We start from the raw sequence: 26,749 nt of genomic DNA on the forward strand, positions 1-26,749 counted from the left end.
AATATTCAATCATTCTGCATTTCCAGGATGAAGCCAACCTGGTTATGGTCAACTAGTCTTTGTAGTACTGGATTTAACTTGCTAGTATGTTTGGCATTTTTGTTTTTCTATTCACAAGAAAGATTGGTAATTACTCTCTTTTGGACTTTGTTGGATTTTACTGTCACACTTATGCTAGTTTTATAAAATGTATTGGGAGACTTCCTATATATTTCTCTAATGGTGAACACTTTTTTGACTAGGGAAATAGCTGTAGTCATTACATTTTTATAGCAGTTACAAATTTCACACAGGTTCCAAGATACAGATATATAACTGTCATTTCTCAATATAGATACTTAGTTGAAGACACTCCATTTCTGCTGATGAGAGAAAACTTACTCATAAATTTTAACTACTTTGTTTTTGGTTTTTAAAAAAGATTTATTAATTTATTTGAGAGAGAGAGAGAGAGCACAAGTGGGAGGAGCATAGGGGGAGGCAGCGGGAAAGGGAGAGAGAATCTCTCTCTCTCTCTCTTTTTAATATTTTTTATTGAAGTTCAATTTGCCAACATAGAGTATAATACCCAGTGCTCATCCCGTTAAGTGTCCCCCTCAGTGCCCGTCACCCAGTCACCCCATCCCCCTGCCCACCTCCGCTTCCACTATCCCTTGTTTGTTTCCCAGAGTTAGGAGTCGGGAGAGAGAATCTCAAGCAGACTCTGCACTGAGCACAGGGTCTGACTCAGTGCTTGATCTCAGCACCCTGAGATCACAACTAGAGTGGAAACCAAGAGTTGGATGCTTAACCAACCACCCAGATGCCCCATTTTTAGCCACTTTTGTATGGAAACATGTCAATTTAGAGTATAAATTGAAATCTAATCCCCACCCCCATCATTTCCCTTCCCCATTGTGATCTGAATTCTAGGAGGCTTACTTATCTTTCTAGCATGAGATATTTGGTGCTGGCGCCACCTTCTTCTGTCTTTGGTTCCTGCTGCCATAGATACTCAGCTCAGGTCTAGCATCTCTTGGCAGTGAGCCCACCAACGCTGCATCTCCCTTGTCCTGACACAACTCTTCAGTCTTTTTTACCTGCTCATTCACTGCTTTCATGGGTCCCTAGGGCTTGTCTGCTTTCCCTCAACTGTCCAGGGTCTAGGGCACAAATCCCCACCTGCCAATCAGCCAGATGACTCTCTCAACAATTTTGATCTTACCATGTTTATTCTGTGTCCTCCAAAGCTTGTTGGGCCATGGAAAGCCAGCCTGTGGACCTCTTTGCTCTTGTACTCCTTTCAAACTATTCAGGATTTCTCTTACTCTGCCCCCCACAGTTTCAACCAGGAGAAAGCCACGATGCTGAGCACTCTTCAGAGACTCTTTATTTGGTGTCTGTGAAACCACCTACAAATCTCCAGTAAGAAATCTGTCCTCTTGTGATCCTAAACGCTGTGCCCTCGGTGATTTCATCTATAGCCATTGACTTGTAAAGTCAAGTTTTTTAAAATAAAAAACAAAATAAAAATAACTTCTTTCTAAAAAATCTGGCTCTTGAAAATCAAGTATTTTTGGCATTCAGGCTCTGTCTCTCCAATAAGGCAATACGTGCCTTGAAACTCAAAGCTGAGCAACCACTTTCTTGTTCCATCCTCCTTGCCTTATCCATAAAGCAGTGAATGCCTTTGAATAAGGATGGATGATGAGCTCTGCGAAAGTAGGAGAAACAGGAGTTACTTTCAATAAAAAAAAAATTTCCTCAATTGATGTTAAATAAAATATCTTGCTGTTTTAGAAATCATTTTCTCATAAAATCAGCTGGGTCTAGTGTGTGTCCAGAAGGTAATTCTTTAATAACATTTTCAGTTTTCCATTATTATTTGTTTCTTTGTGTTTTTTTTTTATCTTTTGTAAATTTGAATACCTTTATGTATTCTGAAAAGCTATCAGTTTTATCAGTGTTTTCAATTGATTAGCATAGTGTTATACATGGTCTCATGATAAAAATACCTTAATATCTATGATTATGTCCCTTTCCTTACATTTTATTTTTTAGAGAGGGAGGGAGAAAAAAAAGAGAATGTGCATGTGGGGTGGGTAGGGGGCAGAGGGAGAGGGAGAGAGAGAATCTTAAGCAGACTCCAAGCCCAGTGTGGAGACCTACTTTTCCTTCCATTTTTGGTCCTTTCTCTCTTTGACCTGCATCTGTCACCATTCAGTTGCAGAAATACAGTCCTTCTCACAGGAGTAACCAAAAAGAAAACTGTGTCAATGTGGAAAATAACTTACAGAATCACTGGAGAGACTGAAGAAGCAGACTTAAGGTTGAACTCTCAAAGGCGACTTCCAAAGGCACATGTGCAACTTAGGGAATCCCTACCATGTCCCCCATTCTCCTACATGCCAGCTTTTAGAAGTTTGTAAGAATCATCTCAATGACATCTCACAAAACCCCATGAGGAAAGACAAAAATAAAATCATTGAGTCCATGGTCTCCATAGCCACAAACAGGCCAAAAGGCAGAGGACCAAGACCTGACATCATCTTCCAGGTGTGAGGTTACATGGGTCAGAACAGAGTTGGGATGTGTCACCCACGCTTGGTGGCCACTGCAGGCAAGTACTTAAGACCTGAAGAGTCAAGGGCAGTCAGTATCTAATAACCAGAATTCTGGACTAATCTGATCCTGAGATCAAATTATTTTCTTAGCAGGAGATCCTTGATTTAATTCTGCTCTAGAAAGATGATGTACGGTCCCAGGATACAATTGGATGAAGCTCTGCCTAGAGTGGGAGGTGGAGGGAGAATTTGTTAAGGCAGGATGCAAACAGGAGAAAACGGAAGCATGTGTTAGTGGTCTGGATACCCTCTCTCCCACCTCCACCCCTCCACCCCAAGTAGTTCAAAGAGAGTGAACAGTGAGTTCCTAAGCCTGGAAGACTGGCAGGATCCTAATCATCTTCATATGGAAACCTGAGGACTGCAGGCTTGGCTTGGACCATCCATTCAAGCCACACACACAGGTTACCATGTCCCTCTAGCTGGTGGACAATGTGACTATGAGGTGTGTGTGATGCTTGCTTCCCTTTGCTCTGGGGCTTATCCCAGAAATGCATCCTTAGCCTCAGCACTTACGCATTTCAAACTTGTAGCCTCTTGTGTAAGATTCCATGGTATAATATCAGAAAGGGAGACAGAACATGAGAGACTCCTAACTCTGGGAAATGAACTAGGGGTGGTAGAAAGGGAGGTGGGGGGGGGTGTGACTGGGTGATGGGCACTGAGGGGGCACTTGATGGGATGAGCACTGGGTGTTATTCTATATGTTGGCAAATTGAACACCAATAAAAAATAAATTTATAAAAAAAAAGATTCCATGGTATAGAGTCAAGCTTCCTTGCTTTCATTCTTAAAATGAACTTCTTGTGCTTCAAGCTGCCCTTACCCCACATTGTGCCTCAGTTCCCCAGATTTTTAAGGAAACAAATTAGTTCATGTTTACCCTATCATGCTTTCTTCCTCCCAGCCTGCACCTGTCCGGGTTGTGAAAGAAAGTTAATTTCTTCCTCCTGTCTTCATTTTTTTCAAAAGATTTATTTATTTATTTGAGAGAGAAAAAGAGACAGTGAGAGTGAGCTCAAACAGGGGGAGGGGCAAAAGGACATGGGGAGAGAGAGAATCTCAGACACCTTGCTGAACATAGAACCTGACTTGGGTCTTGATCCCGTGACCCTGAGATCATGACCTGAGCCAAAATCAAAAGTCAGATGCTTAACTGACTAAGCCACCGAGGTACCCTCATTTTTTTAAAATACAGTACTCTACTAGGCTTATTTATTTATTTATTTATTTATTTATTTATTTTTCTATTTTAATGCATTTTAAAAAGTAATCTGTACACCTAATGTGGGGCTCAAACTCATAAGCCTGAGATCAAGAGTCATATGCTCCAGCAACTGAGCCAGCCAGATGCCTCCAGCCTGTCTTCATATTTAAAGTTCTCTCCAAGTCCTTATCACAGTTCGTATATTATATTTCCAGCTGCCTTTTTTTCTAGGCCTTCATGTCTTTGGTGAGTAGCAAACCCCCACACAATGCCCCAGGTGGGAACAGCATGGCTTGTTTGTGCGTATGGGCAGTGGACAAAAGGAAAGAGCATTGAGTGTACTTTCTCAGCTGAGGAGCCCAGCAGGGCTGGTGCTGACTGTCAGGGGTAATCAGTCTCATGAAGCCCAATGCAAGGATAAGTTTAAAAAACAACCACAGTGAAACTTAAGCATGAGCAGTGTATTTGCAAAATCTCAAAGTATTTCCTCCCAAACACTTTGTAATTACAAAGAGGAAAATAGTGAGTCTACGGTGGAGAATCCTGGAGGATACCACCTTAACCAAGTGACCAAGGTCATTATCACCAGTAGTAATAGATCAGCATCATGTACCCTCTGATCTGATGCCCTGAGAAGAGCAGGCCACCTCTGCGGTCTCCTTCCTGATAATGTGTGACCTTGATCAAATCATGAGAAAGCATTCTCCAAATATCTGATGAATCTGTTTCAAAAATGTCAAAGAGTGAGTGTCTGCTATAATGGAATGATACGACTGGGTGGCTTATAAACAACAGACATGGGTTTCTCACAGTCCTGGAGGCTAGGAAGTCTGAAATCAAGTTACCAGCAGATTAGGTGTCTGGTGAGAGCCACTTTCTGGTTCATAATGGACCCTATCTCTCTGTGTGTTCACATGGTGGAAGGGGTGGCAAAGCTCTCCAGGGCCTCTCATAGGAACACTAATTTCATTTGTGAGGGTTCCACCGCCATGACCTAAACATCTCCCCAAAGCCCCAGCTCCAAATACATTGTAGATTAGGCTTCAACACATGAATTTTGGGAAGGGACAAATATTCAGTCTATAGCAGCACCAAAGAACTCTAACAGACTGGTGCTAACTAAGGAGACATGACAACTAAATACAGTGTGGGATTCTGGATTGGATCCAAGAAGAGAAAAAGAAAATTCATGAGATCCACATAAACTCTATAGTTTAATTAATAGTACAGTATGAAGGCTGATTTCCTAGTTTTGATAATTGTTCTTTGGCCAGGCTAGGCATTAGTCTACATTAGGTGAAGCTGAAGTACAGGATATTCTCTGTGCTATTTTTGTGACTTCTCTGTAAGTATAAAATTAACTAGAAACAAACAAACAAAAATCTACAGATTCACAGGAGTAGGTTGAACAGCAGGATCCCAGAGCTTTTCCTTGGTGTTTGTCTCCATCTGGGAGGGCACAGTCATTGGTGATTAGGGTTTGACTCCTCCATTAGCCCTGGAGGACAAAGCTCCAGGAGGCAGCATTCTCCCATATTTTCAGTTCCTGACACAAAGTAGGTACTCAAAGGTTTGTTGAGTATGAATGAACGAGATCCTGGCTTCCATAATGGAAACAGAATTGGCCTCCACTGTGAGAATCTTTAGAGTAACTGCGATTGTTAACATCTCTAGCCAGTCCAGCGTCCTGAGGAATCAGGGCAAGGAGCTAGATGAGCATACAGCTGGTTTGCAGTAAATCTCCAGGTTGTGCTCTCTCTCTCTCTGAGCTCCTTTAAATGGTTTGAGGTGCTTGTGATCATCTGAAGGGCATTGGAAGGGTAACCGAAGTGCAAGTCTCGAGAAATTTGTACTCCCAGTTTCTTCCTGTGATAGGTATCCGCACCCCCCCTCCCTGCTTTTACTGGCTTTTTGGTCTTTTTCTGATTTGATTTGTAGGAACTCTTTATGAATTTTGCATGCTGAGCCTTTATTGGCTATTGGAATGCAAGATTTTATGTATCTGGGGTCTTTTGATGAAAAAAAGATTTTTTGTTTAAAAAGTAGTCAATCTATCACTTTTTTCATATACTTTGTGTCTCTTCTGTTATACTTCCTTCCCTACCTTAAGGTCATGAAGTTACTCTCTTATATTTTCTTCCAAAGGTTTAAAAATCTCTACTTTAATATCTCATTTATTTCATTTTTTAATTCTCCTGAAATTTGTTCCCTGTAAAGTAGGGTGTCATATCTCATTTTATTTTTACACATAGAAATTCAATGCCCCTGGCATCATTTATTAGATAGCCTGTCCTTTCTTCATTGACATCAAATGTCACTTCTGTCTTGTAAAGAACTTTGTGTAAACAAATGAGATTACTGAGTGGCTGCGATGGAAACTTGCTTAGAGCATACTCTTCCAGGTTTTCCACTATTCTGCCTCTTTCACTGACCTGAACTATTTTACAACTCCATAAATTGTAGATAACTACAAACAATGCAGAATAATTCTTGTCTACAGACAAGTGAATAAGGTCGGTGTGGTGAAGGTTCAACTGACTACCTTCTCCCTCTGTGGAAGGAGCAAGTTTCGCTGCCATTTGTATGTTCATGTCAATATTCCTGATCTATATCTGATCAATTCTTTGGATTGCCCTTTGAACTGGTCATAAGGTCTTACCAGTTCCCTCATTAATGAAGAGTTCAATAAAAATTTTAAAATGTGCTTACTTTACATCTGATGAGAGTGATTATTTTACCTTATTTGAAATTTATCCCTTAGCAGTCACATACCAAGGACTTACAGCTTTAAGCAAACCTAAAGGAAAGTGATTACTGGGTAGCAATTATCCACTTACATAAGCTCCTCCCACACGAGCATGAACAGTTACAGTGGGCTCCAATTCACAAGTGTTTAGACCTTTTTTCCAGGAACATAGCCCTGAGTACAGAGGTACACTAGGGCACGTGACAGTGCTCTGGCTGGCCAGGGGAAAACCAAACAGAACACATAATTGGATATGTATCCTCAGTAGTGCAAGGAAACTTTCCAATACTATAATGATGGTATAATCAACACTGAGCATCTGGAATAAAGGCCCCTGACTCAGCAAAGCAAGAGACATGAGCTCTCCAGAAGCTCCCACATCTCCGTTGATTCTTCAACAAATGTTTACAAAGTGTAGCACTCAGTGCTAAAATGCAATAAATAAAGAAATAAAAGTCTCTTTGATTTAGTTGAAACTAATCACCTAACTCCAGAGATGGAACTAACCCTATGGGCCTTCCATGGGATCTCCATGAGATATATGATATGATAAAATACTGTGAAATGATATGATATGAAAAATATGGTATTTTCATTAGAAATGAACAGGTCAAAACATAGGTGTGATGCTGTCTCCTGTCTTGACCCAAAAGCCACCCTATGCTCTCACTCTTGAGGCAGTCATCGTGAGGGCTCTGGTGAATGTTGCTGACTGGTTGTCCTCCAGAGAAGAACCTCCTTCAAGGGCCATTGGAGGAGGGCATAGTGTCATCTGTTTATAATCCAAGGACTATAGGCTCTATTTATTGAGTAGGCAACCCGGTAACCAAAAGAAGACTATCATTACCAAGTGGCATTTGCCTGGGGACCCCAAGCCACTCAAAAGGAGGTTCTCCCAAGGACCTCTGCCAATACAAGGACATAGCAGCTGCTATCAAGAAATTTGTGGCCTAACTGAGAAGAAAAGACTTGTATAGCTAGAAAGTCAAATAATGGCATGTTAGGGCAAGTGTTGTAGGTCCAAAGGATCACTTATGGAAAACTTGAAGAAGGAAATGAGAATGAGGTGGGCATTGAAGAAAGGTCAGATTTGGAAGCAAGGCAAAGTAGGTTGGAATTCCCAAAGCAGGGTAGATTGGAGAGCTAGAACAGCATGGAGAGTAAGCCATAGGAGTCCCAGAGGCAGCAGTAGGGAGAGCCTGATTGTAAGGGAGTGTTATTTCTCAAGCATGATTAAGATCTGGAAAGAAGCTCCCCACAGTAGTGCTCTCTTCCTAGAAGGGGTAGTCAGAATTGGGCCCCCATGTGAGCAATGCTCCTTCGTTGGCCAACCAGGATATCCCCCCTAAAACTCCTAATTTGGGGAGACTTTCCTTCTCACACCTATCAAAAAATACCCAGGCTGTATGTGCAAATGGGGTGGACCACAAGCGGCCTTTCAAGAAGGTCCATTTCCTCCCATCAGACTACTCTCCCACAGGGTGGACTGGGGAGGTCCCTGGAGGCCCGGAGGGAACATTGAAAGTGGCACACAAGGCTTGGCAGAGGGAAGTCAGCCATATTCACAATGCTGTCAAGGGTTCTGACAGACATACAGCAACACCAAACCTAGTCCTCAGAGTTGGAGAGGATGGATCAGGAAAATGTGGAGGGTAAGAGCAGAGGTTTAACATCAACATGGCTGATTTCAAATCCCACTCACCATTTACTAGCTGTGTACCTTGGGCAAGGGTCTGATATTCTCTGTGCCTCAGTTTCCTTCTCTGAAAAATGGGGCTATCACTCCATACCTCATGAAATACCTGTGAGGATAAAAAGGGGTAACGTGTAGAGAAGGTAGAAGAATAGACAGTGAAGGCTCAGCCGAAGTAAGTTAATCAATTAACCTGTGAGATATTGAATATTTACTAGCAGAATCAGTTAAAAGATGATAGATAGATAGATAGATAGATAGATAGATAGATAGATAGAGACATGCTCATATGTTCCTGTGATTTTTATGTATCCTAAGCAGAGTCCTAATGTAGAAAATCAATGCTCCTGGTTGGAGCTCCCTGCCACCCCTACCCCACCACCCCTGCCCCCCTCCCCTGAAAGTCCCTGAGGACCTCCAAAGAGCACAGGTTAAAAACTGCTGATCCAAATCCATCCTTGTCCTGAGAAGGCCCTGTCAGGACATCAAGGGGACTAAGCATTTTGCTGATGGGGTCCCTATGGTTTTCCAGGTGGCCCAGTAGGGGCCCGGTCATCCCATCTTTGGGAGCCATAGGCTAGAAACCTGTGTCTGGGTGGCTTGACCCATCTCCCCTCCAGAGCCACAGATGATAAGGCTTCCCCTAACCCTTCTACCTGAATCCATTTGGGATTGCTTTGGGAAATAATTACACCCATAAGTGCCACATATAAAATAAAGCTGTCACCTGAGTTCCTAAAAGATCCACCTTAATCTTAGCATGTACTTTCTTTACAAAGCCTCTTCCTCAGATAAGCATCCCGGACAAGACCCAGGAGAAGAGGAAGGTAAGGCCCAGGAAGGCTACCGGGATTTTATCTTTGAGGTCTCAAATGACTTGCCCAGTGAAAACCTAGAGCCTGGCCTTGTTCCAGGCCCGCTCTTTATTCCTTGGCTGATGTCTGTGAACACTGACATGCAGACCAGGCCTCTGGCAGCTCTCTGTACTCACTTGCTATCAGAAATTTTGGGCTTAATGACTTGGCTGCCTTCACTTCTCCACGGGGCAGTACTATAGCATTCAACCTTCCAACCAATCTGATGCTCAGAAGTGATTGATTGGTGCAAGGGCTTACTGGAGAGATGCTTTGCAGGCCCCAGCCATGAACACTGAGCCAGGGGCAGGTGTAAGGCACTTAGGGAGGCTGATCTAACGAGACTCTACAGGGAAACAATCAGGTGTCAGAGCTTGGGGCTCAGGCAGGCTGGAAGGACATGATGCATGAACTCCAGTCCCCCTCAAGGAAAAAAAATGATTGAGCTGAGGAAGCAGCCCTTGAGACTCATTGCAATTACCCTCTCCACTGTGAGGTCTGCCTTAATTCTGACCTTATTTCCTTCCAGTGTCCCTACTATTTGGATTCTTTTCTTTTTTTTTTTTTTAAGATTTTATTTATTCATGAGAGAGAGAGAGAGAGAGAGAGAGGCAGAGACACAGACAGAGGGAGAAGCAGGCTCCATGCAGGGTCCCTCATGCGGGACTTGATCCCGGGACTCTAGAAGCACGCCCTGGGCCAAAGGCAGGCACTAAACTGCTGAGCCACCCAGGGATCCCCTGGATTATTTTCTTATAGCTCTTATCACTGCCTGGTTTCACTGTTGATTAAGTAAATACCTATCTTTCTCATTAAACTGTGGAGGTAAACATTGTGTTGTATCTATCCTAGAGGAAATCCCCAAATCTTGAACACTTTTTGAACATGGCTGGGCCCAGTGAATGTTGACATTGAACTGGCAGCTATTCCAGTCACCTTTCCCACAAAGGACCAACTAAAGTTGCCTCCAAACCCAATGTATACCACTTTATCTCCTCTAATTGCACACTAATAGAGCGGCAAGGATGATGTATCCTCAGAGATATGTGGTACCTGACACAGAAAGGACCCAGTGAAGGTCTAACAACTGAAGGGCTTAGTGAATGGGATGACATATGGAGAAAAGTGTTGAAGAAGGAAGACTCAAAATGTCCTGTGGCTGCTACAGTTTGTGTGAACCGAGAATCAGAGATAGAGCTTATTGTAGCACAGGGTGTTTGCATCAACAGGCCTTTGGACTGAGATTGAGAGATGTAAATGGCCCAGGAGATCCTAGTGAGGATAATAAGAACACAGGATTTGGATTCAGATGGATTTGGGTTGGGATCTGGCTTTTCCACTTACTATGTGATACCAAGCTTCAGCTGTAAAGTGGGCATAGTAGTGCCCACATCATAGGGCCATGGGGAGGATTAAATGAGATAGTTCTGGTTACATGCTCATACACTGCTTGATGCATGGTCAGCGCTTAGTCAACGTCATCTGAATAGGCGCAGTGGCCCAAGGCATCCAAGGGTACAGGGCACCTAGAGGCAGAGAGCAGAGGTGGAAAAGACCATCGATCTTCAGTCCTTCCTTTCTGCAGAGAGGTGCAGGAGACAGCAGGGCCATCTGAACTCATGTGGCATTTTACAACGTCTGTTTGCCCTGCAGCTTCCTCTTAAGGTTTTCCTGCGACATGGAACCCAGAAAGCTCCAAAGCTTCAATTTAGAATAGCAAGATGATGGAGGCTGACACTGGCTAAGCCAACAGATCTCATGGCTCCTCTGTAGACCTTTAAGGACTGGCTTATGGAGACTGTTTGGAAGAGACACTCTTACTGAACTGTTACTGATTGGCATCTCATGAGCTGCTATCTTGCAGTTCTGATGGAATGTGTTTCTTTTGGTTCTTATCAGATTTAGAATGTTTTCGGGTTGAAGGAGGAAACGATGCACACAAATATACTAAGAGTCAAGAACTGTGCTCTGCCTTCCCTCCTCATCTGCAAGACAACCATGACACACGTATTAGTGCGTCCACTCTAATGAAACGGGCTGAGAGATTAAGCTTGACCAAGGTGGTAAATTCACAATTCAGGCTCAAAGCCCATGCTCTACCTCAGGAAGAGGAGCCCTCTCTATCTGGCTCTACAATCCATTCTCTCCTTCCATAGTCTCTTTGGGCCAGGAATGTTGGTGCCAGTGTGACAGATCTCTACCATGACTTTGTTAATCTCACAGAAGCCCAAACTGAGAAATGGGTTAGTGGGGCCTGCTGGAGAGCAGATACGTGCACAAATCACCTGTTATTTAAGCAAGTATAAACTTCCCAGCATGCCCTGGTTTCCCCTGAAATTTTCCCTGGTTTCCCAGCATATCCTCACCCCCACCCTATTTGGTCACTTGTGCTCAGTGATTCCATCCTGCTCTAGTTCACTGTCGACTGGGCCCTTCTATGCCTCAGTGCCTTTGCTTGTGGGATACTCTTCTGTTATTCTCTTGAAGCCTTTCCTGGTTGTCACTCCTGTGAGATAGCCTCTGTCTTGATTGCACCATGAGGTTTTACTTTATAGGTGACCAAGTGATGACACAGAAAGGTCAATGCCATTGAAAGAATGTATTACTTACCATTTCCAAGAGAAAAGGGGCATATCATGCCACCTGGGAAAGTGCCAAGGTCAATTAGGAGGCAGAGGGATGAGGGAAATGCCTGTCCCAGAGCCTTTATGATGTTTTCCATGGGAAGGAAGGGATGAAGCAGGGAAAACAGCTTAGGGTCAGCTAGTTTGAATAATGCCAGTGTCCTCTGAGGTAGGTGGGTGGTGTCCAGTGCCTGGTGCCTGGCCTTGGAATGGTGTTGGGCAGAGGGATATAGGCTCAGTGGGTGACAGCTGGATAAAAGAGGTTGTTTTGGGGTATGGACCCAAGATCGTTGCTTTGCATAAGAAAGATATGTTCCAAGGTGAGTTCACTATCTCTAAGAATCACCTAGCCCAGGGATCCCTGGGTGGCTCAGCGGTTTAGCGCCAGCCTTTGGCCCAGTACACGATCCTGGAGTCCCAGGATCGAGTCCCACGTCGGGCTCCCAGCATGGATCCTGCTTCTCCCTCCTCCTGTGTCTCTGCTTCTCTCTCTCTCTCTCTATGTCTATCATAAATCAATCAATCAATCAATCAATCAATCAATCAATCAATCTTAAAAAAAAAAAAAGAATTCCTGTGCCCAGGAAGCAAGGGACCATCTCTCCTCAACCAGCAAGACCCTCAAGACGTCAAACCATCATAAAATGTATAAAATAAAACACATAATTAATACACCTTCCTCTTTGCCTAAGGGATGGTTCCATGGCTGAGCTCAGCACACTGTTGGTGATTTTGTCATTGTGGTTTGTTTTGATGTATGTTTATTGCTCAGCTGAGAGCTCATCAGAATCAGGGTCTGAATCTTGTTCATGATTGTACCTTCAGCATCTGGCAAATGTCTGTCACCAATCTATGTTTAAAGCAGAGAATTTCAGGGCCCTTGGGTGGCTCAGTGGCTGAGTGTCTGCCTTCAATTTAGGTCATGGTCCTGGGATTGAGTCTCTCTTTGAGTTCCCTGCAGGGAGCCTGCTTCTCCCTCTGCCTATGTCTCTGCCTCTCTCTGCGTCTCTCATGAATAAATAAATCAAATATTTAAGAAAAAAAATCAGAGTTTCTCAGGCCTAGCTGCTTATTAGAAACCCATGAGAAGCACTTTTAAAATACTGATGTCAGGGCCCCTAAGTGGCTCAGTCGGTTGGGTATCAGACTCTTGATCTCAGCTCAGGTCTGATCTCAGGGTCGTAAGTTCAGGCTCCACATTGGGCACAACACTGGGCATGGAGTCTACTTCAAATTAATTAACTGACCAATTAATTCATTAAAAAAGTACTGATGCCTAGAGCTTACCTTCAGTGATTCTGACTTAAGTCATCTAGGATGTTTGGATTTCCACTGACTCCTTGAATTTCCTGGGAAGAATTTTCCAGAAGGAAATCAAGGTTCTGGTCCCAGATGTGGTCATTTAAAACAGCAGGAAACCCAAGTCCTGAAAGCCAGGGACTTGCCCTGGGCTTGATCACCTTTTACAGGAGCATCCGATGCACTGGCCATATTGGTAGAATATTACCTGCTGAAAGTGGTCTCTGCAGTCTTGGCAGATCCTGGGCTTGAACAAGTGTTGTTCCTCTGCATTCTTCTGAGGCTCCAGGCTACCCTCATTAGAGAAGGGGCTCTTCCTTCACCCCAAAGTTCCCAATCCCACCTCTCTCCTCTCAGTATCTATGTGAGTTTTGCTTGCTACTTTGTCTCTTTCTGGGACTCTAGGCCCAATGGTTTCTCTCTTTATTCTTCCACAACTTTCTCTGTGCATCCCTGGTGTCTCTTCTCCCTGTCTTACAGCATATCTTAAAAGGTAGGAGAGAAATGGAAATGGTAAGAGAACCATCTCTGATTTCTGCCTTTACCTTAGAATCCTTGGAAGAGGGAATGCCAGAAAACCCACCCATTCTTCTTCTTCTTCTTCTTCTTCTTTTTTTTTTTTTCATTCTTCTTTTTCCTATTCTTACCCACCCTGCATGTTAGCTCCTCCCTGGAACTTCTTGGAACTTCCCCAACTGCCTCCCCAACGGCCAACTGCTGCCTCCTCTCCTGGCACTCCAGGAACCTCCCCTAAAACTCTCATACTCTCAATACTGGCAGACCCTGGTTGCCTTAAGGGCCCAAACTGTGGGGCATCCTGGAGGTAACTTGCTCCTCACCTTGTCCAGCCCCCAGAAACCTGCCAAGATTTCTCACCTCCCTACAGCCACCACCCAATGGCTCCCACACTGCTCTGGGTAAGTGATCGGGGCTCTTCTCCCTGGTTGATGGGAGGCAGGGACTTTCCATAAGGACCAGACAGACAGACAGACAGATAGAGAATGAGCAGTTCTCAGAGATAAGAACTGGGCCCTGGAGAATTTAAGAGAATTGGTGTGTAGGACATATTTCTGATTTTTTTACCTTCATATGATTTGAGGCCATGACTCGTGGCGTTTCTACGTGCTTGTGTCTGAGCATCAAACATTTCTCTAACTTCCCCAGAAAGGGCTCCTTGGCACATTTCTCACTACTAGAGTCCTGGACTGGGATTAGCATTACTGATTTCAGTTCAGACAGGCCATCTAACAAACTTAGGAAGTTTCTTTCCTTTGTGGGGTCCTGATTCCCCCTCTGCAGAAGAATTCCTATTTCCTCCCATGTGTAGATATGTGGGCAGAACCAGTAGCAGTAGCAGCTCTCATGGGCAGTGCATGGGTAGTGCAGCTCTCATGGGCTCTACATACAGTGCTCACTTCCATGATGACATACAGAATGTTCAACCTTCTGAGGATAACATGGCACCAAAGGAACCTGGCAAATGCCACTATTTCATAGCTTATCTGGACCTTTCCATACTGTGGATGAAGTGAGTCAATACATACAACATATGGCTGAAGCAGTGGGCTTATTAGGTCAACAGTTGGTTGTTGAGACCAACAAGCTGGGGCTCCCAGAAAGAAGACTTTGTTGTCCTTGGAGTAAAGTGGACCAAGCCCCCAGCTTCTGGCTGGAGGTCTAGCAGAACCTTTGGGTAAAATGAGTGGTTGGCTTAGGGGCCAGGGCTGGACAGTCTTCCAGTCACTGACTCTTAGGAAATGTAACTGCTAGAAAATTCAGCTCTGGAGCTCTCTCTGCCACTGCCTCCTTGCCCCACCCCCTGTCAACACCACCAGTTCTGGCATCTTCTGTTTGATAAGTTAAACATCTACAATTCAAAACGTGACAGAAGGAAAGGAAGCATTTCCTAAAATAACAAAAGAAATTATATTCTGATACTTTTACATTCCAAGACAATTTCCAAATTGGTTATCTGAAATGAAAGGAGGATAAAAGCAACATCTTTTAGTTGAGAACTAAAGGATGGCTCAAGTGCATTTTGGGAGACTTTGTGGTTCTTCCCTTACTCTTTACATATGAAAGAAAACATAAAGTCAGAATATTCCATTTACAACATGCTATTTTTAATGTATGTGCTTATTTAGTTAAGTGTCTACTATATTCAAAGTACTGTGGGGGATGCAGAAACAACTGGGACCCTCACAGGATGAAATATGTGCACAGAAAACTAAAACAGAAGAAAGATACTGGCAAATGCTATTGAAGGAGGAGCAAACACTGTCCCTGGAACTCAAGTGAGGCACAGATTAAAGTGGAGGTGGAGATGTGATCTTTAGGCGATCAATGTCCACCCTTCCCTCCCTTATTTCCTTCCTTCTTTAAGTGGTAATTGAGCATCTGCTGTTTCTCAGCCACTGTGTTAGGTGCCAGACACAGCAATTCACAGGACACATGTGGTTCTTCTCCCATAAAGGAAACAGTCTAGTGTTAGATAAGCACAAGTAAATGGCAAATAAAAATGGCCCGATACATACTAACATGGTGGTAGCATTGCAGAAACTGTATGTGGATAGGAGAGGATAGCTAAGAAGGTTCACTGAAGGAAAATCGGTGATTTAAGCAACATCTGAAGGATAAGCAAAAGTTAGCCATATGTGTCATGAGACAAGAGAGAATGGCTCTCTTTGCAGAGAGAACAGCTTGTACAAAGGCCTTAGGGTGGGAGAAAGCAGAGCCAGTTGAGAGTATGGAAAGTAGTCTACACAGGCTGATCAAGTGGTCTATACAGTGAGGAGAATGGATGAGGTCAGTGTTTCCAAAGTGGGCTCTATAGACCACTAGTTCCTTGGATGGGCATGGGGTATGTGTGAGTGCTAAAATATGCATAAAATTTACCATTTTAACTCTTTTAAGAGTACAATTCAGTGGCATTACAGTCACAATGTTGAGCATTTATCATTCTATGTATTTCAAGACATGTATTACCCCAACATAAAATCTGTAACCATTAAGTAGTAACTCCTCATTGTGAGAAAAGCAAGTTCCTGTTGCTTAAGCCACCAGTCTGTGGTGTTTTCTATGACAGCCCTGGCAAACTAATACATTTGTCTTGTTCTTGGTGTTTGAGGAAAGTTTTTGTGTATGATATTAGCTATGAGTATTTCATACATGGCCTTTATCATATTGAGGATGTTTCCTTCTCTTCCTAGTTTGTTGAGTGTTTTTTCATCAATAAAGTTGTTAAGTTTTGTCAAATGCTTTTTCTGCATCGAGGGAGATAATCATGTGGGTTTTTTCCCTTCATTCTGTCAATGTGGTGTATTATATTTGTTGATGTTCTTATGTTGAACCATTCTTATGTTCTAGGAATAAATCTTACTTGGTCATGTTATATAATCCTGTTAATATGCTTCTGGATGTGGTTTGCCAGGATTTTTACATCAATATTCATGAAGAGTATTGGTCTTTAATTTTCCTTTTTTATAGTGTCTTTCTCTAGTTTTGGTATCAGGGTAATGTTAGCCTCACAAAATGACTTAGGAAGTGTTCCCTCCACTTTAACCTTTTGAAAGAGTTTGTAGCAACATGTTTTTACTCCCTTCTAACTTCTTTTTGTGTATGTTATGTAGGTATATTTTGTGGGTATCATGAGCATCACGTAAAACATCCTAAAAGTACTATGATCTAATTTGAATTGATACCAACTTAATTTCAATTGCATGTAAGAACTCTACTCCTATATAGCTACACTCCCCTACTTTATGTAATTGATGTCACAAATTATATCTTTATATATCTGTACACTAGCAAAGATCTGGAATTACTTTTAAATCCTACTTTTAAAAAAAAGTGGAGTTTCAAAGAAAAATTGTAGTAATACTGGCTTTTATGTTTACCTATATATTTACCTCTACCTGAGATCTTTATATCTTCATCTAACATCAGGTTACTGTCTGCTGTCCTTTCATTTCAACCTGAAAGACTTTCTTGCAGGAAATCTCTAGTGGCAATGAACTCTCACTCAGTTTTTGTTTGTCTGGGAATGTCTTAATATCTCCCTCATTCTTGAAGGACAGTTTTGCTGGATATAGACAGTTTTTTCTTTAAAAATTTTAAATACAGTTAACCCTTGAACAACATAGATTTGATCTACTTAATTGTTGATTTTTTTTCTCTTCTTTATGATTTTGGGGAGGGGGCACCTGGGTGGCTCAGCGGTTGAGCGTCTGCCTTTGGCTCAGGTTGTGATCCCAGGGTCTTGGGATAGAGTCCTGCATTAGGGTCCCTGCTTCTTCCTCTCCCCATGTCTCTGCCTCTCTCTGTCTGTCTCTATGAAGAAATAAGTAAAATCTTTAAAAAAAAATAAAAATAATATTTTCTTTTCTCTAGCTTACTTTATTGTAAGAATACAATATGTAATATAGATAATGTACAAAATATTCATTAACCAATTGTTTATGTTATCAGTAAGGGTTCCAGTCGACAGTAGGTTATTAGTACATAAGTTTTGGGGAAGTCAAAGTATTTATATGCAAATTTTTTACTGCATGGGGGTCACTGCACCTAACCTCCCTGCTGTTTGAAGGTCAACTATATATTTTCCCAATGCACCAGGCTCCAAAGTTTCTTCTGTAACTCGACTGTCAGGGGGCGACTGGATGGCTCAGTTGGTTAAGTGGCTGCCTTTGGCTCAGGTCATGATCTCAGAGTCCTGGGACCCAGCCCTACATCCGGCTTTGCAATCAGCGAGTAGTCTGCTTCTCCCTCTCCCTCTGCCCTTCCCCCCCAGCTCATTCTCTCTCTTTCTCTCTCTCTCAAATAAATAAATAAAATCTTTTTAAAAAACACTAAAATATCATTTAAAAAAATCAGCTGTCTTACAGAGGATATCTTGTATATGTCAAGTCCCTTTTCTCTTGCTGCTTTCAAGATTCCATTTTTTTGTCTTTCAACAGTTCCATTATGTGTCTTCGTATGAGTGCCTTTTTTTTTTTTTAAGATTGTATTTATTTATTCATGAGAGACACAGAGAGAGAGAGGCAGAGACACAGGCAGAGGAAGAAGCAGGCTCCATGCAGGGAACCCGATGTGGGACTCAATCCCAGGTCTCCAGGATCAGGCCCTGGGCTGAAGGCAGGTGCCAAACCGCTGAGCCACCCAGGGATCCTGGTATAAGTGTCTTTAAGTTTATTCTACTTGGCATTTCTTGAGCTTTTTGCATTTGCAGATCCATGTATTTCATCAAATTTGGGACGTTTTTGGCCATTATTTTTTCAAATGTTCTTTCTGCCCCCGGCTCTGTTTTACCTTCTCAAACTCTCATAATGCATATATTGGTCTACTTGATGGCATCCTATGGATCTCTTAAGCTCTGTTCATTTTTTTTCATCTTTTTTCTTTTTGCTTCTGCTCCTAGATTCAATAATCTCAATGTTCCTATCTTCAAATTCATCAATTCTTTTTTTTTCTCCTTGCTCAAATGTGCTATTGAATCCCTTTAGTAAATTTATCATTGCAGTTATTTCATTTTTGAGCTCTAGAATTTATTTTGCTCCTTTTCATAATTTTTATACTTTGTTGATATTCTGATTTGGTCATATAGTGTTTTCCTTAGTTCTTTTTTTTCGATTATTTATTTATTTATTGGAGAGAAAGAGAGAGAGACAGAGACAGAGAGAGAGAGAAGCAGGTTCCCTGCTGAGCAGGAAGCCCCATTGAGGGCTCAATCCCAGGACCTTAGGATCATGACCTAAGCTAAAGGCAGACACTTAACCAATTGAGCCACCCAGGTGCCCCAAGATTTTCTTTAGCTCTTCACTCATGTTTTCCTTTAGCTCTTTGAATATATTGAAGACAGTTATCTTAAGGTCTTTAACAAATCTGATGTGTGAACATCCTCAGGGACAGTTTATGTCAACTTATTTTATTCCTTTGAATGGCTATGTTTTTTTTTATTATTTGTGATTTTTTGTTGTTGCTGAAAATTGAGTATTTGAAAGAAACAACCACCTTTCCTAGTTTTTGCAGACTGGCTGTGTGCCAAAGAAGACATTTACTAATTAGCTGAGCATGCCCTGGGCCCAAAGATCAGCACAAGATCAGAACTTAAGATCTTCTCTGGTCTTTTCTAAGCATGTCTTCCTGGACCTGAATGTAGCTTTCTCAATTCCCTCATTTACACAACTTCTTTTAGATGTCTGAATTTCCCCAAGAATCTCACCCTAGCTTCTCTTTGGATCCTATATTATCTTTTATCTGTCTCTATCCATAAATTCTTGCCCCAAGTATCTGCAGGTCTGTAGTCTCCCTGCAGCTCTCATAAGCAACCTACTCCTTATTTTCCCTGAGACCTGAGTTAGACAAAATAGAGACCAGTCCTTCAGACAACTCCTAGACAGATTGGAATACTGTAATATGGTCTACTTGGCTCCCTCTGATTTGAGAGAGGAAACCAGTAACTGGGCTTCAGTTTCCTCTAAACCAAGACTTAACTATGCTTGGGAGGGTGTGGGGTGAGAGACACGTGAAAATGCCAAGAAATTTCTTACCAATTTGAAGGCAACTTTTTCTTGAGTTAGCATTCACTTGGTTGAGCTCAATCCTTCACTATTATCCAGAGCTCCTAACTCAGCCAGCTGTGAAGGGTTTTTGTTTGTTTGTTTTGTTGGTTGTTTGGTTTGGGTTGGGTTTAGAGTGCATGAGCCTCCCAGTCCATCATTTTCCTGATGTTACCTGGACTGTTTTCTTTTTTTTTTAAACAGCTTTGAGATATGTTTCACATACCACACAGTTCACCACATTGGATGGCATAATTTAAATATGCACAATTTGAATGGCTTTTAAAGTATAAAATTCAGTGTTTTTAAGTATAATTACAGATATGTACAACCATCACCACAATGTTAAAACATTTTCATCACCTCCAAAAGAAACCCCATACCTTTTAGTGATCACCCCCATCTGCCCTGTTCACTCATCCACCCACCCCCCAGCCCTCAGTGACCATGAATCAATTTTATGTCCCTATATATTTTCCTATTCTGGACGTTTCATATAAAAGGAATCATACTATATGGTCTTTTGTGACAGGCTTCTTTGACTTAGCACAATAACTTTCCCCATCCCTTGCTTCTCAGGGGAAGATAAGTGGGAGGGGAGAGCAGCAAGTGTACCCAGTGGAGCAGGGAGAGTGCTTCAAAATTGGACTTATGCCCAACAGCCACAACATGAGGATAAGGAGGAAGGAATTGAGGATGGTGGCAAGTGAAGAGTGGAAGTAAAGATCCATAGGAAACTAGGCATCAGAGAGAAGGAAATCAGAATAGGTAAGGAGAAAAGACAGTGGTCACGGGATTGGAGTTCAGAATGAGATGCAGTGGGAGTAATGAAGTGAGAGCAAAGGAAGGAGAGGTTAAGAGAATAGCTGCTTAAAGATTTAAATGTAAGATTTCAGGAATGGAATGGTTTTTAGTGATGACAGTGTCCAAGAAGTTGCCATCAGAAAAGAGGCTAGAGGGGCACCTGGCTCACTGCTTGAGCCTCTGCCTTTGGCTCAGGTCGTGATCATAGGGTCCTGGGATCTAGTCCTATATCAAGCTCCAAATGGAAGGGCCTGCTTCTCCCCCTGCCTATGTCTCTGCCTCTCTGTGTGTCTCTCATGAATAAATAAATAAAATCTTTTAAAAAAATAAAAGAAAAGAGGCTAGAGAGGAAGGAGGAGAAGTGTTGGAAGCAGCGTCTCCATGCATATGGATTTACCCCTGGGTTGATGTCAAGACTTAGAACAAGGGAAAGTTTCCATGCCAAGTACCAATGTCTTCAGTGAGCAAGGAGTGATAGATGGAGTAAGCCTCATGAAATGTAGATTTTGACAAGAGGGCTGAGGAGTCATGGTAGAGAAGCAGCAATGGGGAATGGGGTGCTAGTCAACCTTACCTCCCAACCCTGAATCATGTTGGGGGTGGGAGACTGAGCATTCACACTTTGAAGAACTTCAGGAGAAGCAGCTTCTCAAGAGTCAGGGAGATTCTGGTTATGGCAAGAGGTAGAGGTGAAGTGGTATCAATGGGGAAAGCAATCTTTTCACCAAATGATGTTGGAACAACTGGATAGTTACATGAAAAAGAATAAAAATGGATCCTTGCCTAACACAACTTATAAAAATTAACTCACAATGGGGGCGCCTGGGTAGCTGAGTTGATTAAGCCTCTGACTTTTGGTTTCTGCTCAGGTCATGATCTCATGGGTTGTGAGATTGAGCCCCGTGTCAGGGTCTCCACTCTGGTGAGTCTGCTTGGAGATTCTCTCCCCCAACCCCTCCCCCTGCTTGTGATCTCTTTCTCTCTCTTTCTCTCCTTCTCTAAAATAAATAAATAAATCTTCAAAAAAGTTAACCCACAATGGATCAATGATATATATATAAGATTGGAAACATAGAGGAAACATAGAGGAAAAGGAAACATAGAGGAAAAGCTTCATGTCATTGGATTTGGCAATAATTTCTTGAATATGACACCAAAAACATAGACAGCAAAAGAAGAAATAGATAAATTGGACTTCATTGAAGTTCTATGGAGTCCATTGAAGTTAACCTTTTGTGCATCAAACCACACCATCAAGAAAATAAAAAGACTGGGGTGCCTGGGTGGCTCAGTCAATTAAGCACCTGCCTTGGGCTCAGGTCATGATACCAGGCAACAGTAGGTTATTAGTAGTTAAATCTGGGAGGATTTAAAAGTTACGCACAGATTTTCAACTGCACAGGGGATTGACATCCTTAATCTCCATGTTGTTCAAGGGTCAACTGCAGTATGATTCCATTTATATGAAACACCCAGAATAGCCAAATCTACAAAGATAGAGAGTAGATTAGTGGCTCCTAAGGACTGGGAGAGGTAGGAATGGGGAGTAACTGTTAATGAGTTCTGCTTTGGGGCTTCTTTGGGGGTGATTAAAATGTTCTGGAATTAGTCAGTGATGATGGTTGCATAACTTTGTGAGGGTTGCATAACCTTTAGTGATTTCAATACTAAAAAATCACTGAATTGTACATGTTAAAAGGGTGACTTTTATGGTGTGTAAGTCTCAATTTTTTAAATGTAGAGTAAAGGAAAAGAGTGAGGGGGAACGTGGTCGCCATAAATTCAGATTCCAGAGGCATATGTGGTGAAAAGGTTTAGGAGGGAGGGAAAGCATGAGCATCTGTCTGGATAAAGAAAGGTGACACCTCGGTAGTGATGGGGCAGGTGTCAGGCACAGAGGTCTGGAGGGATAGAAGAGAAGTCAAGAGTTCCAGGAGCCCTGGCCCAACAGATCCTGGGTTTTGGAGGGACTGAAGCATCTCAGGAAACCAACAGGCTCAGCCTACCTGATCGTACTGGGATGTGGTCACTGCCCAGATGATCAGAGGAAAAGAAGGGGGCTCCCAGGGTGGCTACCTCAGGATCTAGAGATAGGAGTTTCCAGAAATAAGGCAATCGAGTAAAAGAGGCTGGTAATGGGAAGGGGATGCTGTGCCCTCCTGGGCTTGAATGTGGTTCCCAGATCTTGGACTCTGCGTATGAAGTGAAGTCCTGTGAATCCCCAAGAGAAAGATCAGATTCGAAAATGCCAAGAACCACTGCACTCTGTGTCAGATCTCTCTGTACGAAAACAAGCCAGAGAAGGTTAGATAAATAAGCAAAAGGGACCCAGGGCCAGGGGCCAACCTGAGTGGTTACTTCCTGCTGATGCTTATGGAGTTAGGAGCTATTACGTGAAAATAGGACTATCAGAAACAGAGGTGGCAGGTTTGTCAGGCATTCACAGGGTAGTTTATTAAGCATCTAGACACGCCAGGAACTGTGCTTGGGATGCTGGACACAGATGCCGTACAGCCTACAGGACAAGGAACTTGTAGAATGGGGGTGGGGGAACTATAGCTAATATCTGAGCAAATAGTTACAAAATAATGCATTACAAGCATATAAGAACAAGGAAAGGACTAAGGAGCTATGATTCTGTCTAACAGGAATCTAATGGAACCTGGGGGTCAGGACGTTTCTCTGAAGAAATGACATTTCAGCTACCCACCAAAAAGGGGTGGGAAGTGAGGGCGGTGCATAGGAAGGCAAAGGCCCTGCAGCAGGAAGGAGCTTGAGGCTTGAGCTGGAGTTCAACCTTGAGCAGCAGCAGCGAAGAGTAGAGAGTCACAGCTCGAGAAGCAGGAAGAGCCAGATCATGCAGACATTATGGGCCAAGTGGGAGATTCTGGGCTTCCTTCCAAGAACAAAGGGAATAGAGGGGGGAAGACAGGGTGCAGCAAAGCTCCAAGAGGGGGCAATAGAAGAGAGTGGTCAAGGAGCAGAGTCTGGAGGCAGATGGCATGGGTTCAAATCCCAGGTTGGCCACTTACAATCCATGTGACCAGGGTCCAGGTTAGCAAACCTCTGTGTACCTCAGTTTCCTCCTCTGTAAAATGGGATCATAATAGTACTTACGTCAGAGGATCATAGCAAGAGGATTCAATAATAAAAGCTTGGCTCATCCTGAGTAAAGAAGAATTGCTGAATGAGTGGGCTCAGCAAGAGCCACCCTATGCCGGAGACTGTCTAGACAGCCATTTTTCGGTGCTAAGAGCTGTTGGCATTCAGAAAGTTTTGGTTCTCTAGTGGCTGCCAGTTTGAAAACAAGAGTCTCTTGGCCTTGGAATACCAACGCCAATACCAATGCTGGCAGCGTTGTCTTTGTGGCTCTGGCTATCCAGTGAGCTCTGCAAGAACAGGGACCATGCTGACCCTATATGACGGAGCGGGCCCAGGGCCTGGCACATGGGAGGTGCTCAGTACCCAGTGGCAAGATGGAGTGCAAATGAATGAATGAATGAATGAATGAATGAAAAAATGGATGGACCTGTGGAAGAGTACTCCACATGACTGAGCAATCCCTAGAGGAGGGCCATTTGTGCACTGAAGACCTTATATAGTTTGTTTGGTTCCATTCTCACAGCCATCTTGTGAGGAGGCTACCAGGAGGCACTTCCAAAAGGGGAATGATCTTAGGAATGAGTCCTCTGGGGAGGCGGGGGGGGGGGGGTAGGCTCATCATACAGGGACTCTAATTATTGAGAAGTGTGTTTAATTTGTAGCCCCAAAGAAGGGCTTTTTGCTTGAAGTCGGGATCCTGGAAGCAGGAATTCAGCTGAAAAGCAAGCTATGCTGGAAATAGTTTCTCTAAAGCTCGAGCTGCATATACTTTATGGCTATGATCTCATCTTCCTCAGCAAGGCACAAGAGTGACGGGGGCATTTTACTTGTTTTTGAAGGCGAGAAGTGGTGCGTCCTGCTGGGGCATCGCCACCCCCCCCTCCACCAACCAACCCCCCCACCCCCAGCAGCCTGGAGTGGCTCAGAGCAGAAGCCAGGAGTCCTCGGTTCCCGGCTGGTGGAACGTCCCCCAGCACACCCCCACACCCCATCTCAGAGAAGACGGAGCGCAGATCAAGTGGAAAGGCCGTGGGAGAAGTGCCTCTGATCTTCTCCTGCCCTCTCCTGTTCCAGTCAGAGTCCCACACACAACTTCCTGCAGGCTGCTACCCCCCTTCCTCCCAGCCAGCACCTGCACCCGGCACCCAGCACCGCACAAGCTGCCCCGTTCCCCAGCAGCCCTGCTGGTGTCTTCTCCAGAGACTATTATTTTGGGAGAGTGCTGAGTTCAGCACTGCGGCAAGGTGCAGTCAGAGGAGCCCTTCTGTCCTCAGCTGGCCCTTTGGAGCTGGCCTCGGGGCTGGGGCGCCCTAAGTGCAGCAGCCTCTCCTCCACAGGGTCACTGCGTCCAACCACCTACCTACCATCCGTCAGCCCCAAGGCTGTCAAGGCAGGTGGCTCAGGAATTGTGGGCAGGAGATGCAGAGCTGTCTGAGGGGCACAGCCCAGCCAAACCTCTGCTCCTAGGAGGGCGACCAAGGTCTTGCTCTTGCAAGCACCCCAGAACCCGCCCCCCCACCCCCACCCAGCCCAAAGCCTGGGGTCACCAGCTTCCCAGGGCTTGCCTTGAAGCCAAAGAGCAGGTTGGCCCATGGCCAGCTGGCCACACACGGGGCAAGTGGCAGGGACAGGATGAGGAGCCGGGCGGGAGGCTTATATAAGTCCTCCTGCTTCTCAGCGGGGATTAGTGGCCGGCAAAGCCCTGCTCCGACGGAGGAGGGGCCTCGGCCAGGACTGCAAACTGAGTCCGGCTTGGAGCAGGCCCAGATCCTCCCAAGGTATCTGTGTCCGGGTGGCAGATTGGCTGCTGGGGCCCAGGCAGCTGCCCGCCGTCCTCCCTCTGCTTACGAGAGGTCTCCGTTCCTCCTGGTGGGGCCCTGGGGTGGGCACGCGCAGGGCGAGGAGGGCGCCCCCTGCAGAGGGCCCGGCAGCTCTAACCGTCCTTCTGTTGCAGGTGTCCATGGACTGGACAATGAAGCTGGCCACGGCAGCCCTGTTTCTGGGTCTCACGATGGTGGTCACCAGAGACGAGGACGAAGGCGACATGTGTTTGTACGAGGCCCTGTCTGACACCGATGCTGTCCTCTGCAAGTAAGGTCCAAAAGGGGTTGAGGTCTCAGGTTGGGGTGTCTGCAGAGCCAGGGAGTCTCTGTGGATAGGCGGAAAGGGAGCGAGCTTTGGAGACCCCCTAGATGGAAAGATGGTCTAGGGCGCTAAGGAAAGACCCTGAGGCGGGCTCCTGCCTTCCAGATGGTGCTTTCCCAGGCCCAGACGGTATATGGACGTGGTCAGCTCCTGCTTGTACCCTGCCAGGCCTCTGAGGGACCATCCCTCCCCACAGCCCCGACTGCTCCCTACCCTCAGCAAAGTGGCATTTTAAAGAACAGCGGCAGTTGACAGGGGATGTGGGACTGGACGCCCCCTGTGTGAGGGGCGGTTGTTTGCTTTCCGGCAACGAGGCCCCAGGAGTGTGGGGCAGGTGGGCCTTTTAGGGAGTGTGGCCCCTGGGTGTTGTCTAGAGAAGAGGCTGGGCATCAGGGGCGGGTTTTTTCCCTTCTGAGGACATGAGCTCCTCCCTGCCTGCCTCAGAGTTCAGCTCTCTCCTCAGCAACTGTCAGTTAGAAAAGCCAGGCCTGACTGTCCTGGACTCAGGGCTCCTCCCGAGGGCCGCCGGGGCCACATGGCTGCCAACCCCCTCTGCCTGTTTGGTGGCCACGGAGGCTGGCATCCTGCTGAAGCCATCAGAAGTGAGAGAGGAGGGAAGATCTCTCTCACTCTGTCTCCCTGTGTACGTATGAATTCTTACCAATGTTCTTTTAGAAAGATAAATACATGTTTTCCCTTGAAAAGTTAGGTAGTTGAAGCACTTTCCCGCCAAAAAAGATAATACACATTTTGTTCCTATTGGTACATTTTTGAAACTCTGGTGAAATAATTCGGGGTGAAGTTTTGTGTGGGAGAAGGAGGGAACGTGGCTGCTGCTCACATGTGGGCTCCAATCCTCTAGGCACTGGGCTGAGTGGAACCTTCCAGAGGGTGGGCTGCCATTTTACTCTGGTCGGCAAAAGATCAAGTCCCCGGGAGGTGGGGAGGCCAGCTGGGCCAGGCCATGATAAGGCCCCATTACAGAGGCTCTCTGTGCTTCCCACCGTTCACTGAGGGACACTTAGTGACATATGTGTATGGTCACTGGTGGTGGGACCGGCCTGGGCCCCAGCTGCCCTAGGCTCTGCCCTGCTGACCTCTGCACACTGGTGGCC

General features: G+C 44.5%; 1 protein-coding gene and 1 long non-coding RNA gene across 11 annotated transcripts in view; one reads left to right on the plus strand and one right to left on the minus strand.

The window, feature by feature from the left end:
• PEBP4 (phosphatidylethanolamine binding protein 4) overlaps positions 1-26,749 on the plus strand; it is a 247,315-nt gene that overhangs the window by 22,085 nt on the left and 198,481 nt on the right. For 5 of the 10 annotated variants that reach the window (XM_038573813.1, XM_038573809.1, XM_038573814.1 and 2 more), the window contains one exon: positions 25,444-25,580. In XM_038573813.1, coding sequence (XP_038429741.1) covers positions 25,450-25,580 — 131 coding nt within the window. In that variant the 5' untranslated portion in view covers positions 25,444-25,449. Of the gene's footprint in view, positions 1-13,718; positions 13,944-21,256; positions 21,310-25,146; positions 25,359-25,443; positions 25,581-26,749 lie in introns of those variants that run through there. The other 5 variants (XM_038573810.1, XM_038573811.1, XM_038573815.1 and 2 more) reach the window with 5 other exon arrangements.
• On the minus strand, positions 699-13,639 carry LOC111092333. Its single transcript, XR_005378683.1, has 3 exons — positions 13,610-13,639; positions 13,235-13,511; positions 699-1,693 (listed from the first exon to the last, which is right to left on the minus strand). It is a non-coding gene; the product is annotated as an uncharacterized LOC111092333 (long non-coding RNA).

This window comes from Canis lupus, chromosome 25 (genome assembly GCF_011100685.1).
Source record: "Canis lupus familiaris isolate Mischka breed German Shepherd chromosome 25, alternate assembly UU_Cfam_GSD_1.0, whole genome shotgun sequence".
In the NCBI taxonomy this organism is placed as follows: Eukaryota; Metazoa; Chordata; class Mammalia; order Carnivora; family Canidae; genus Canis; species Canis lupus.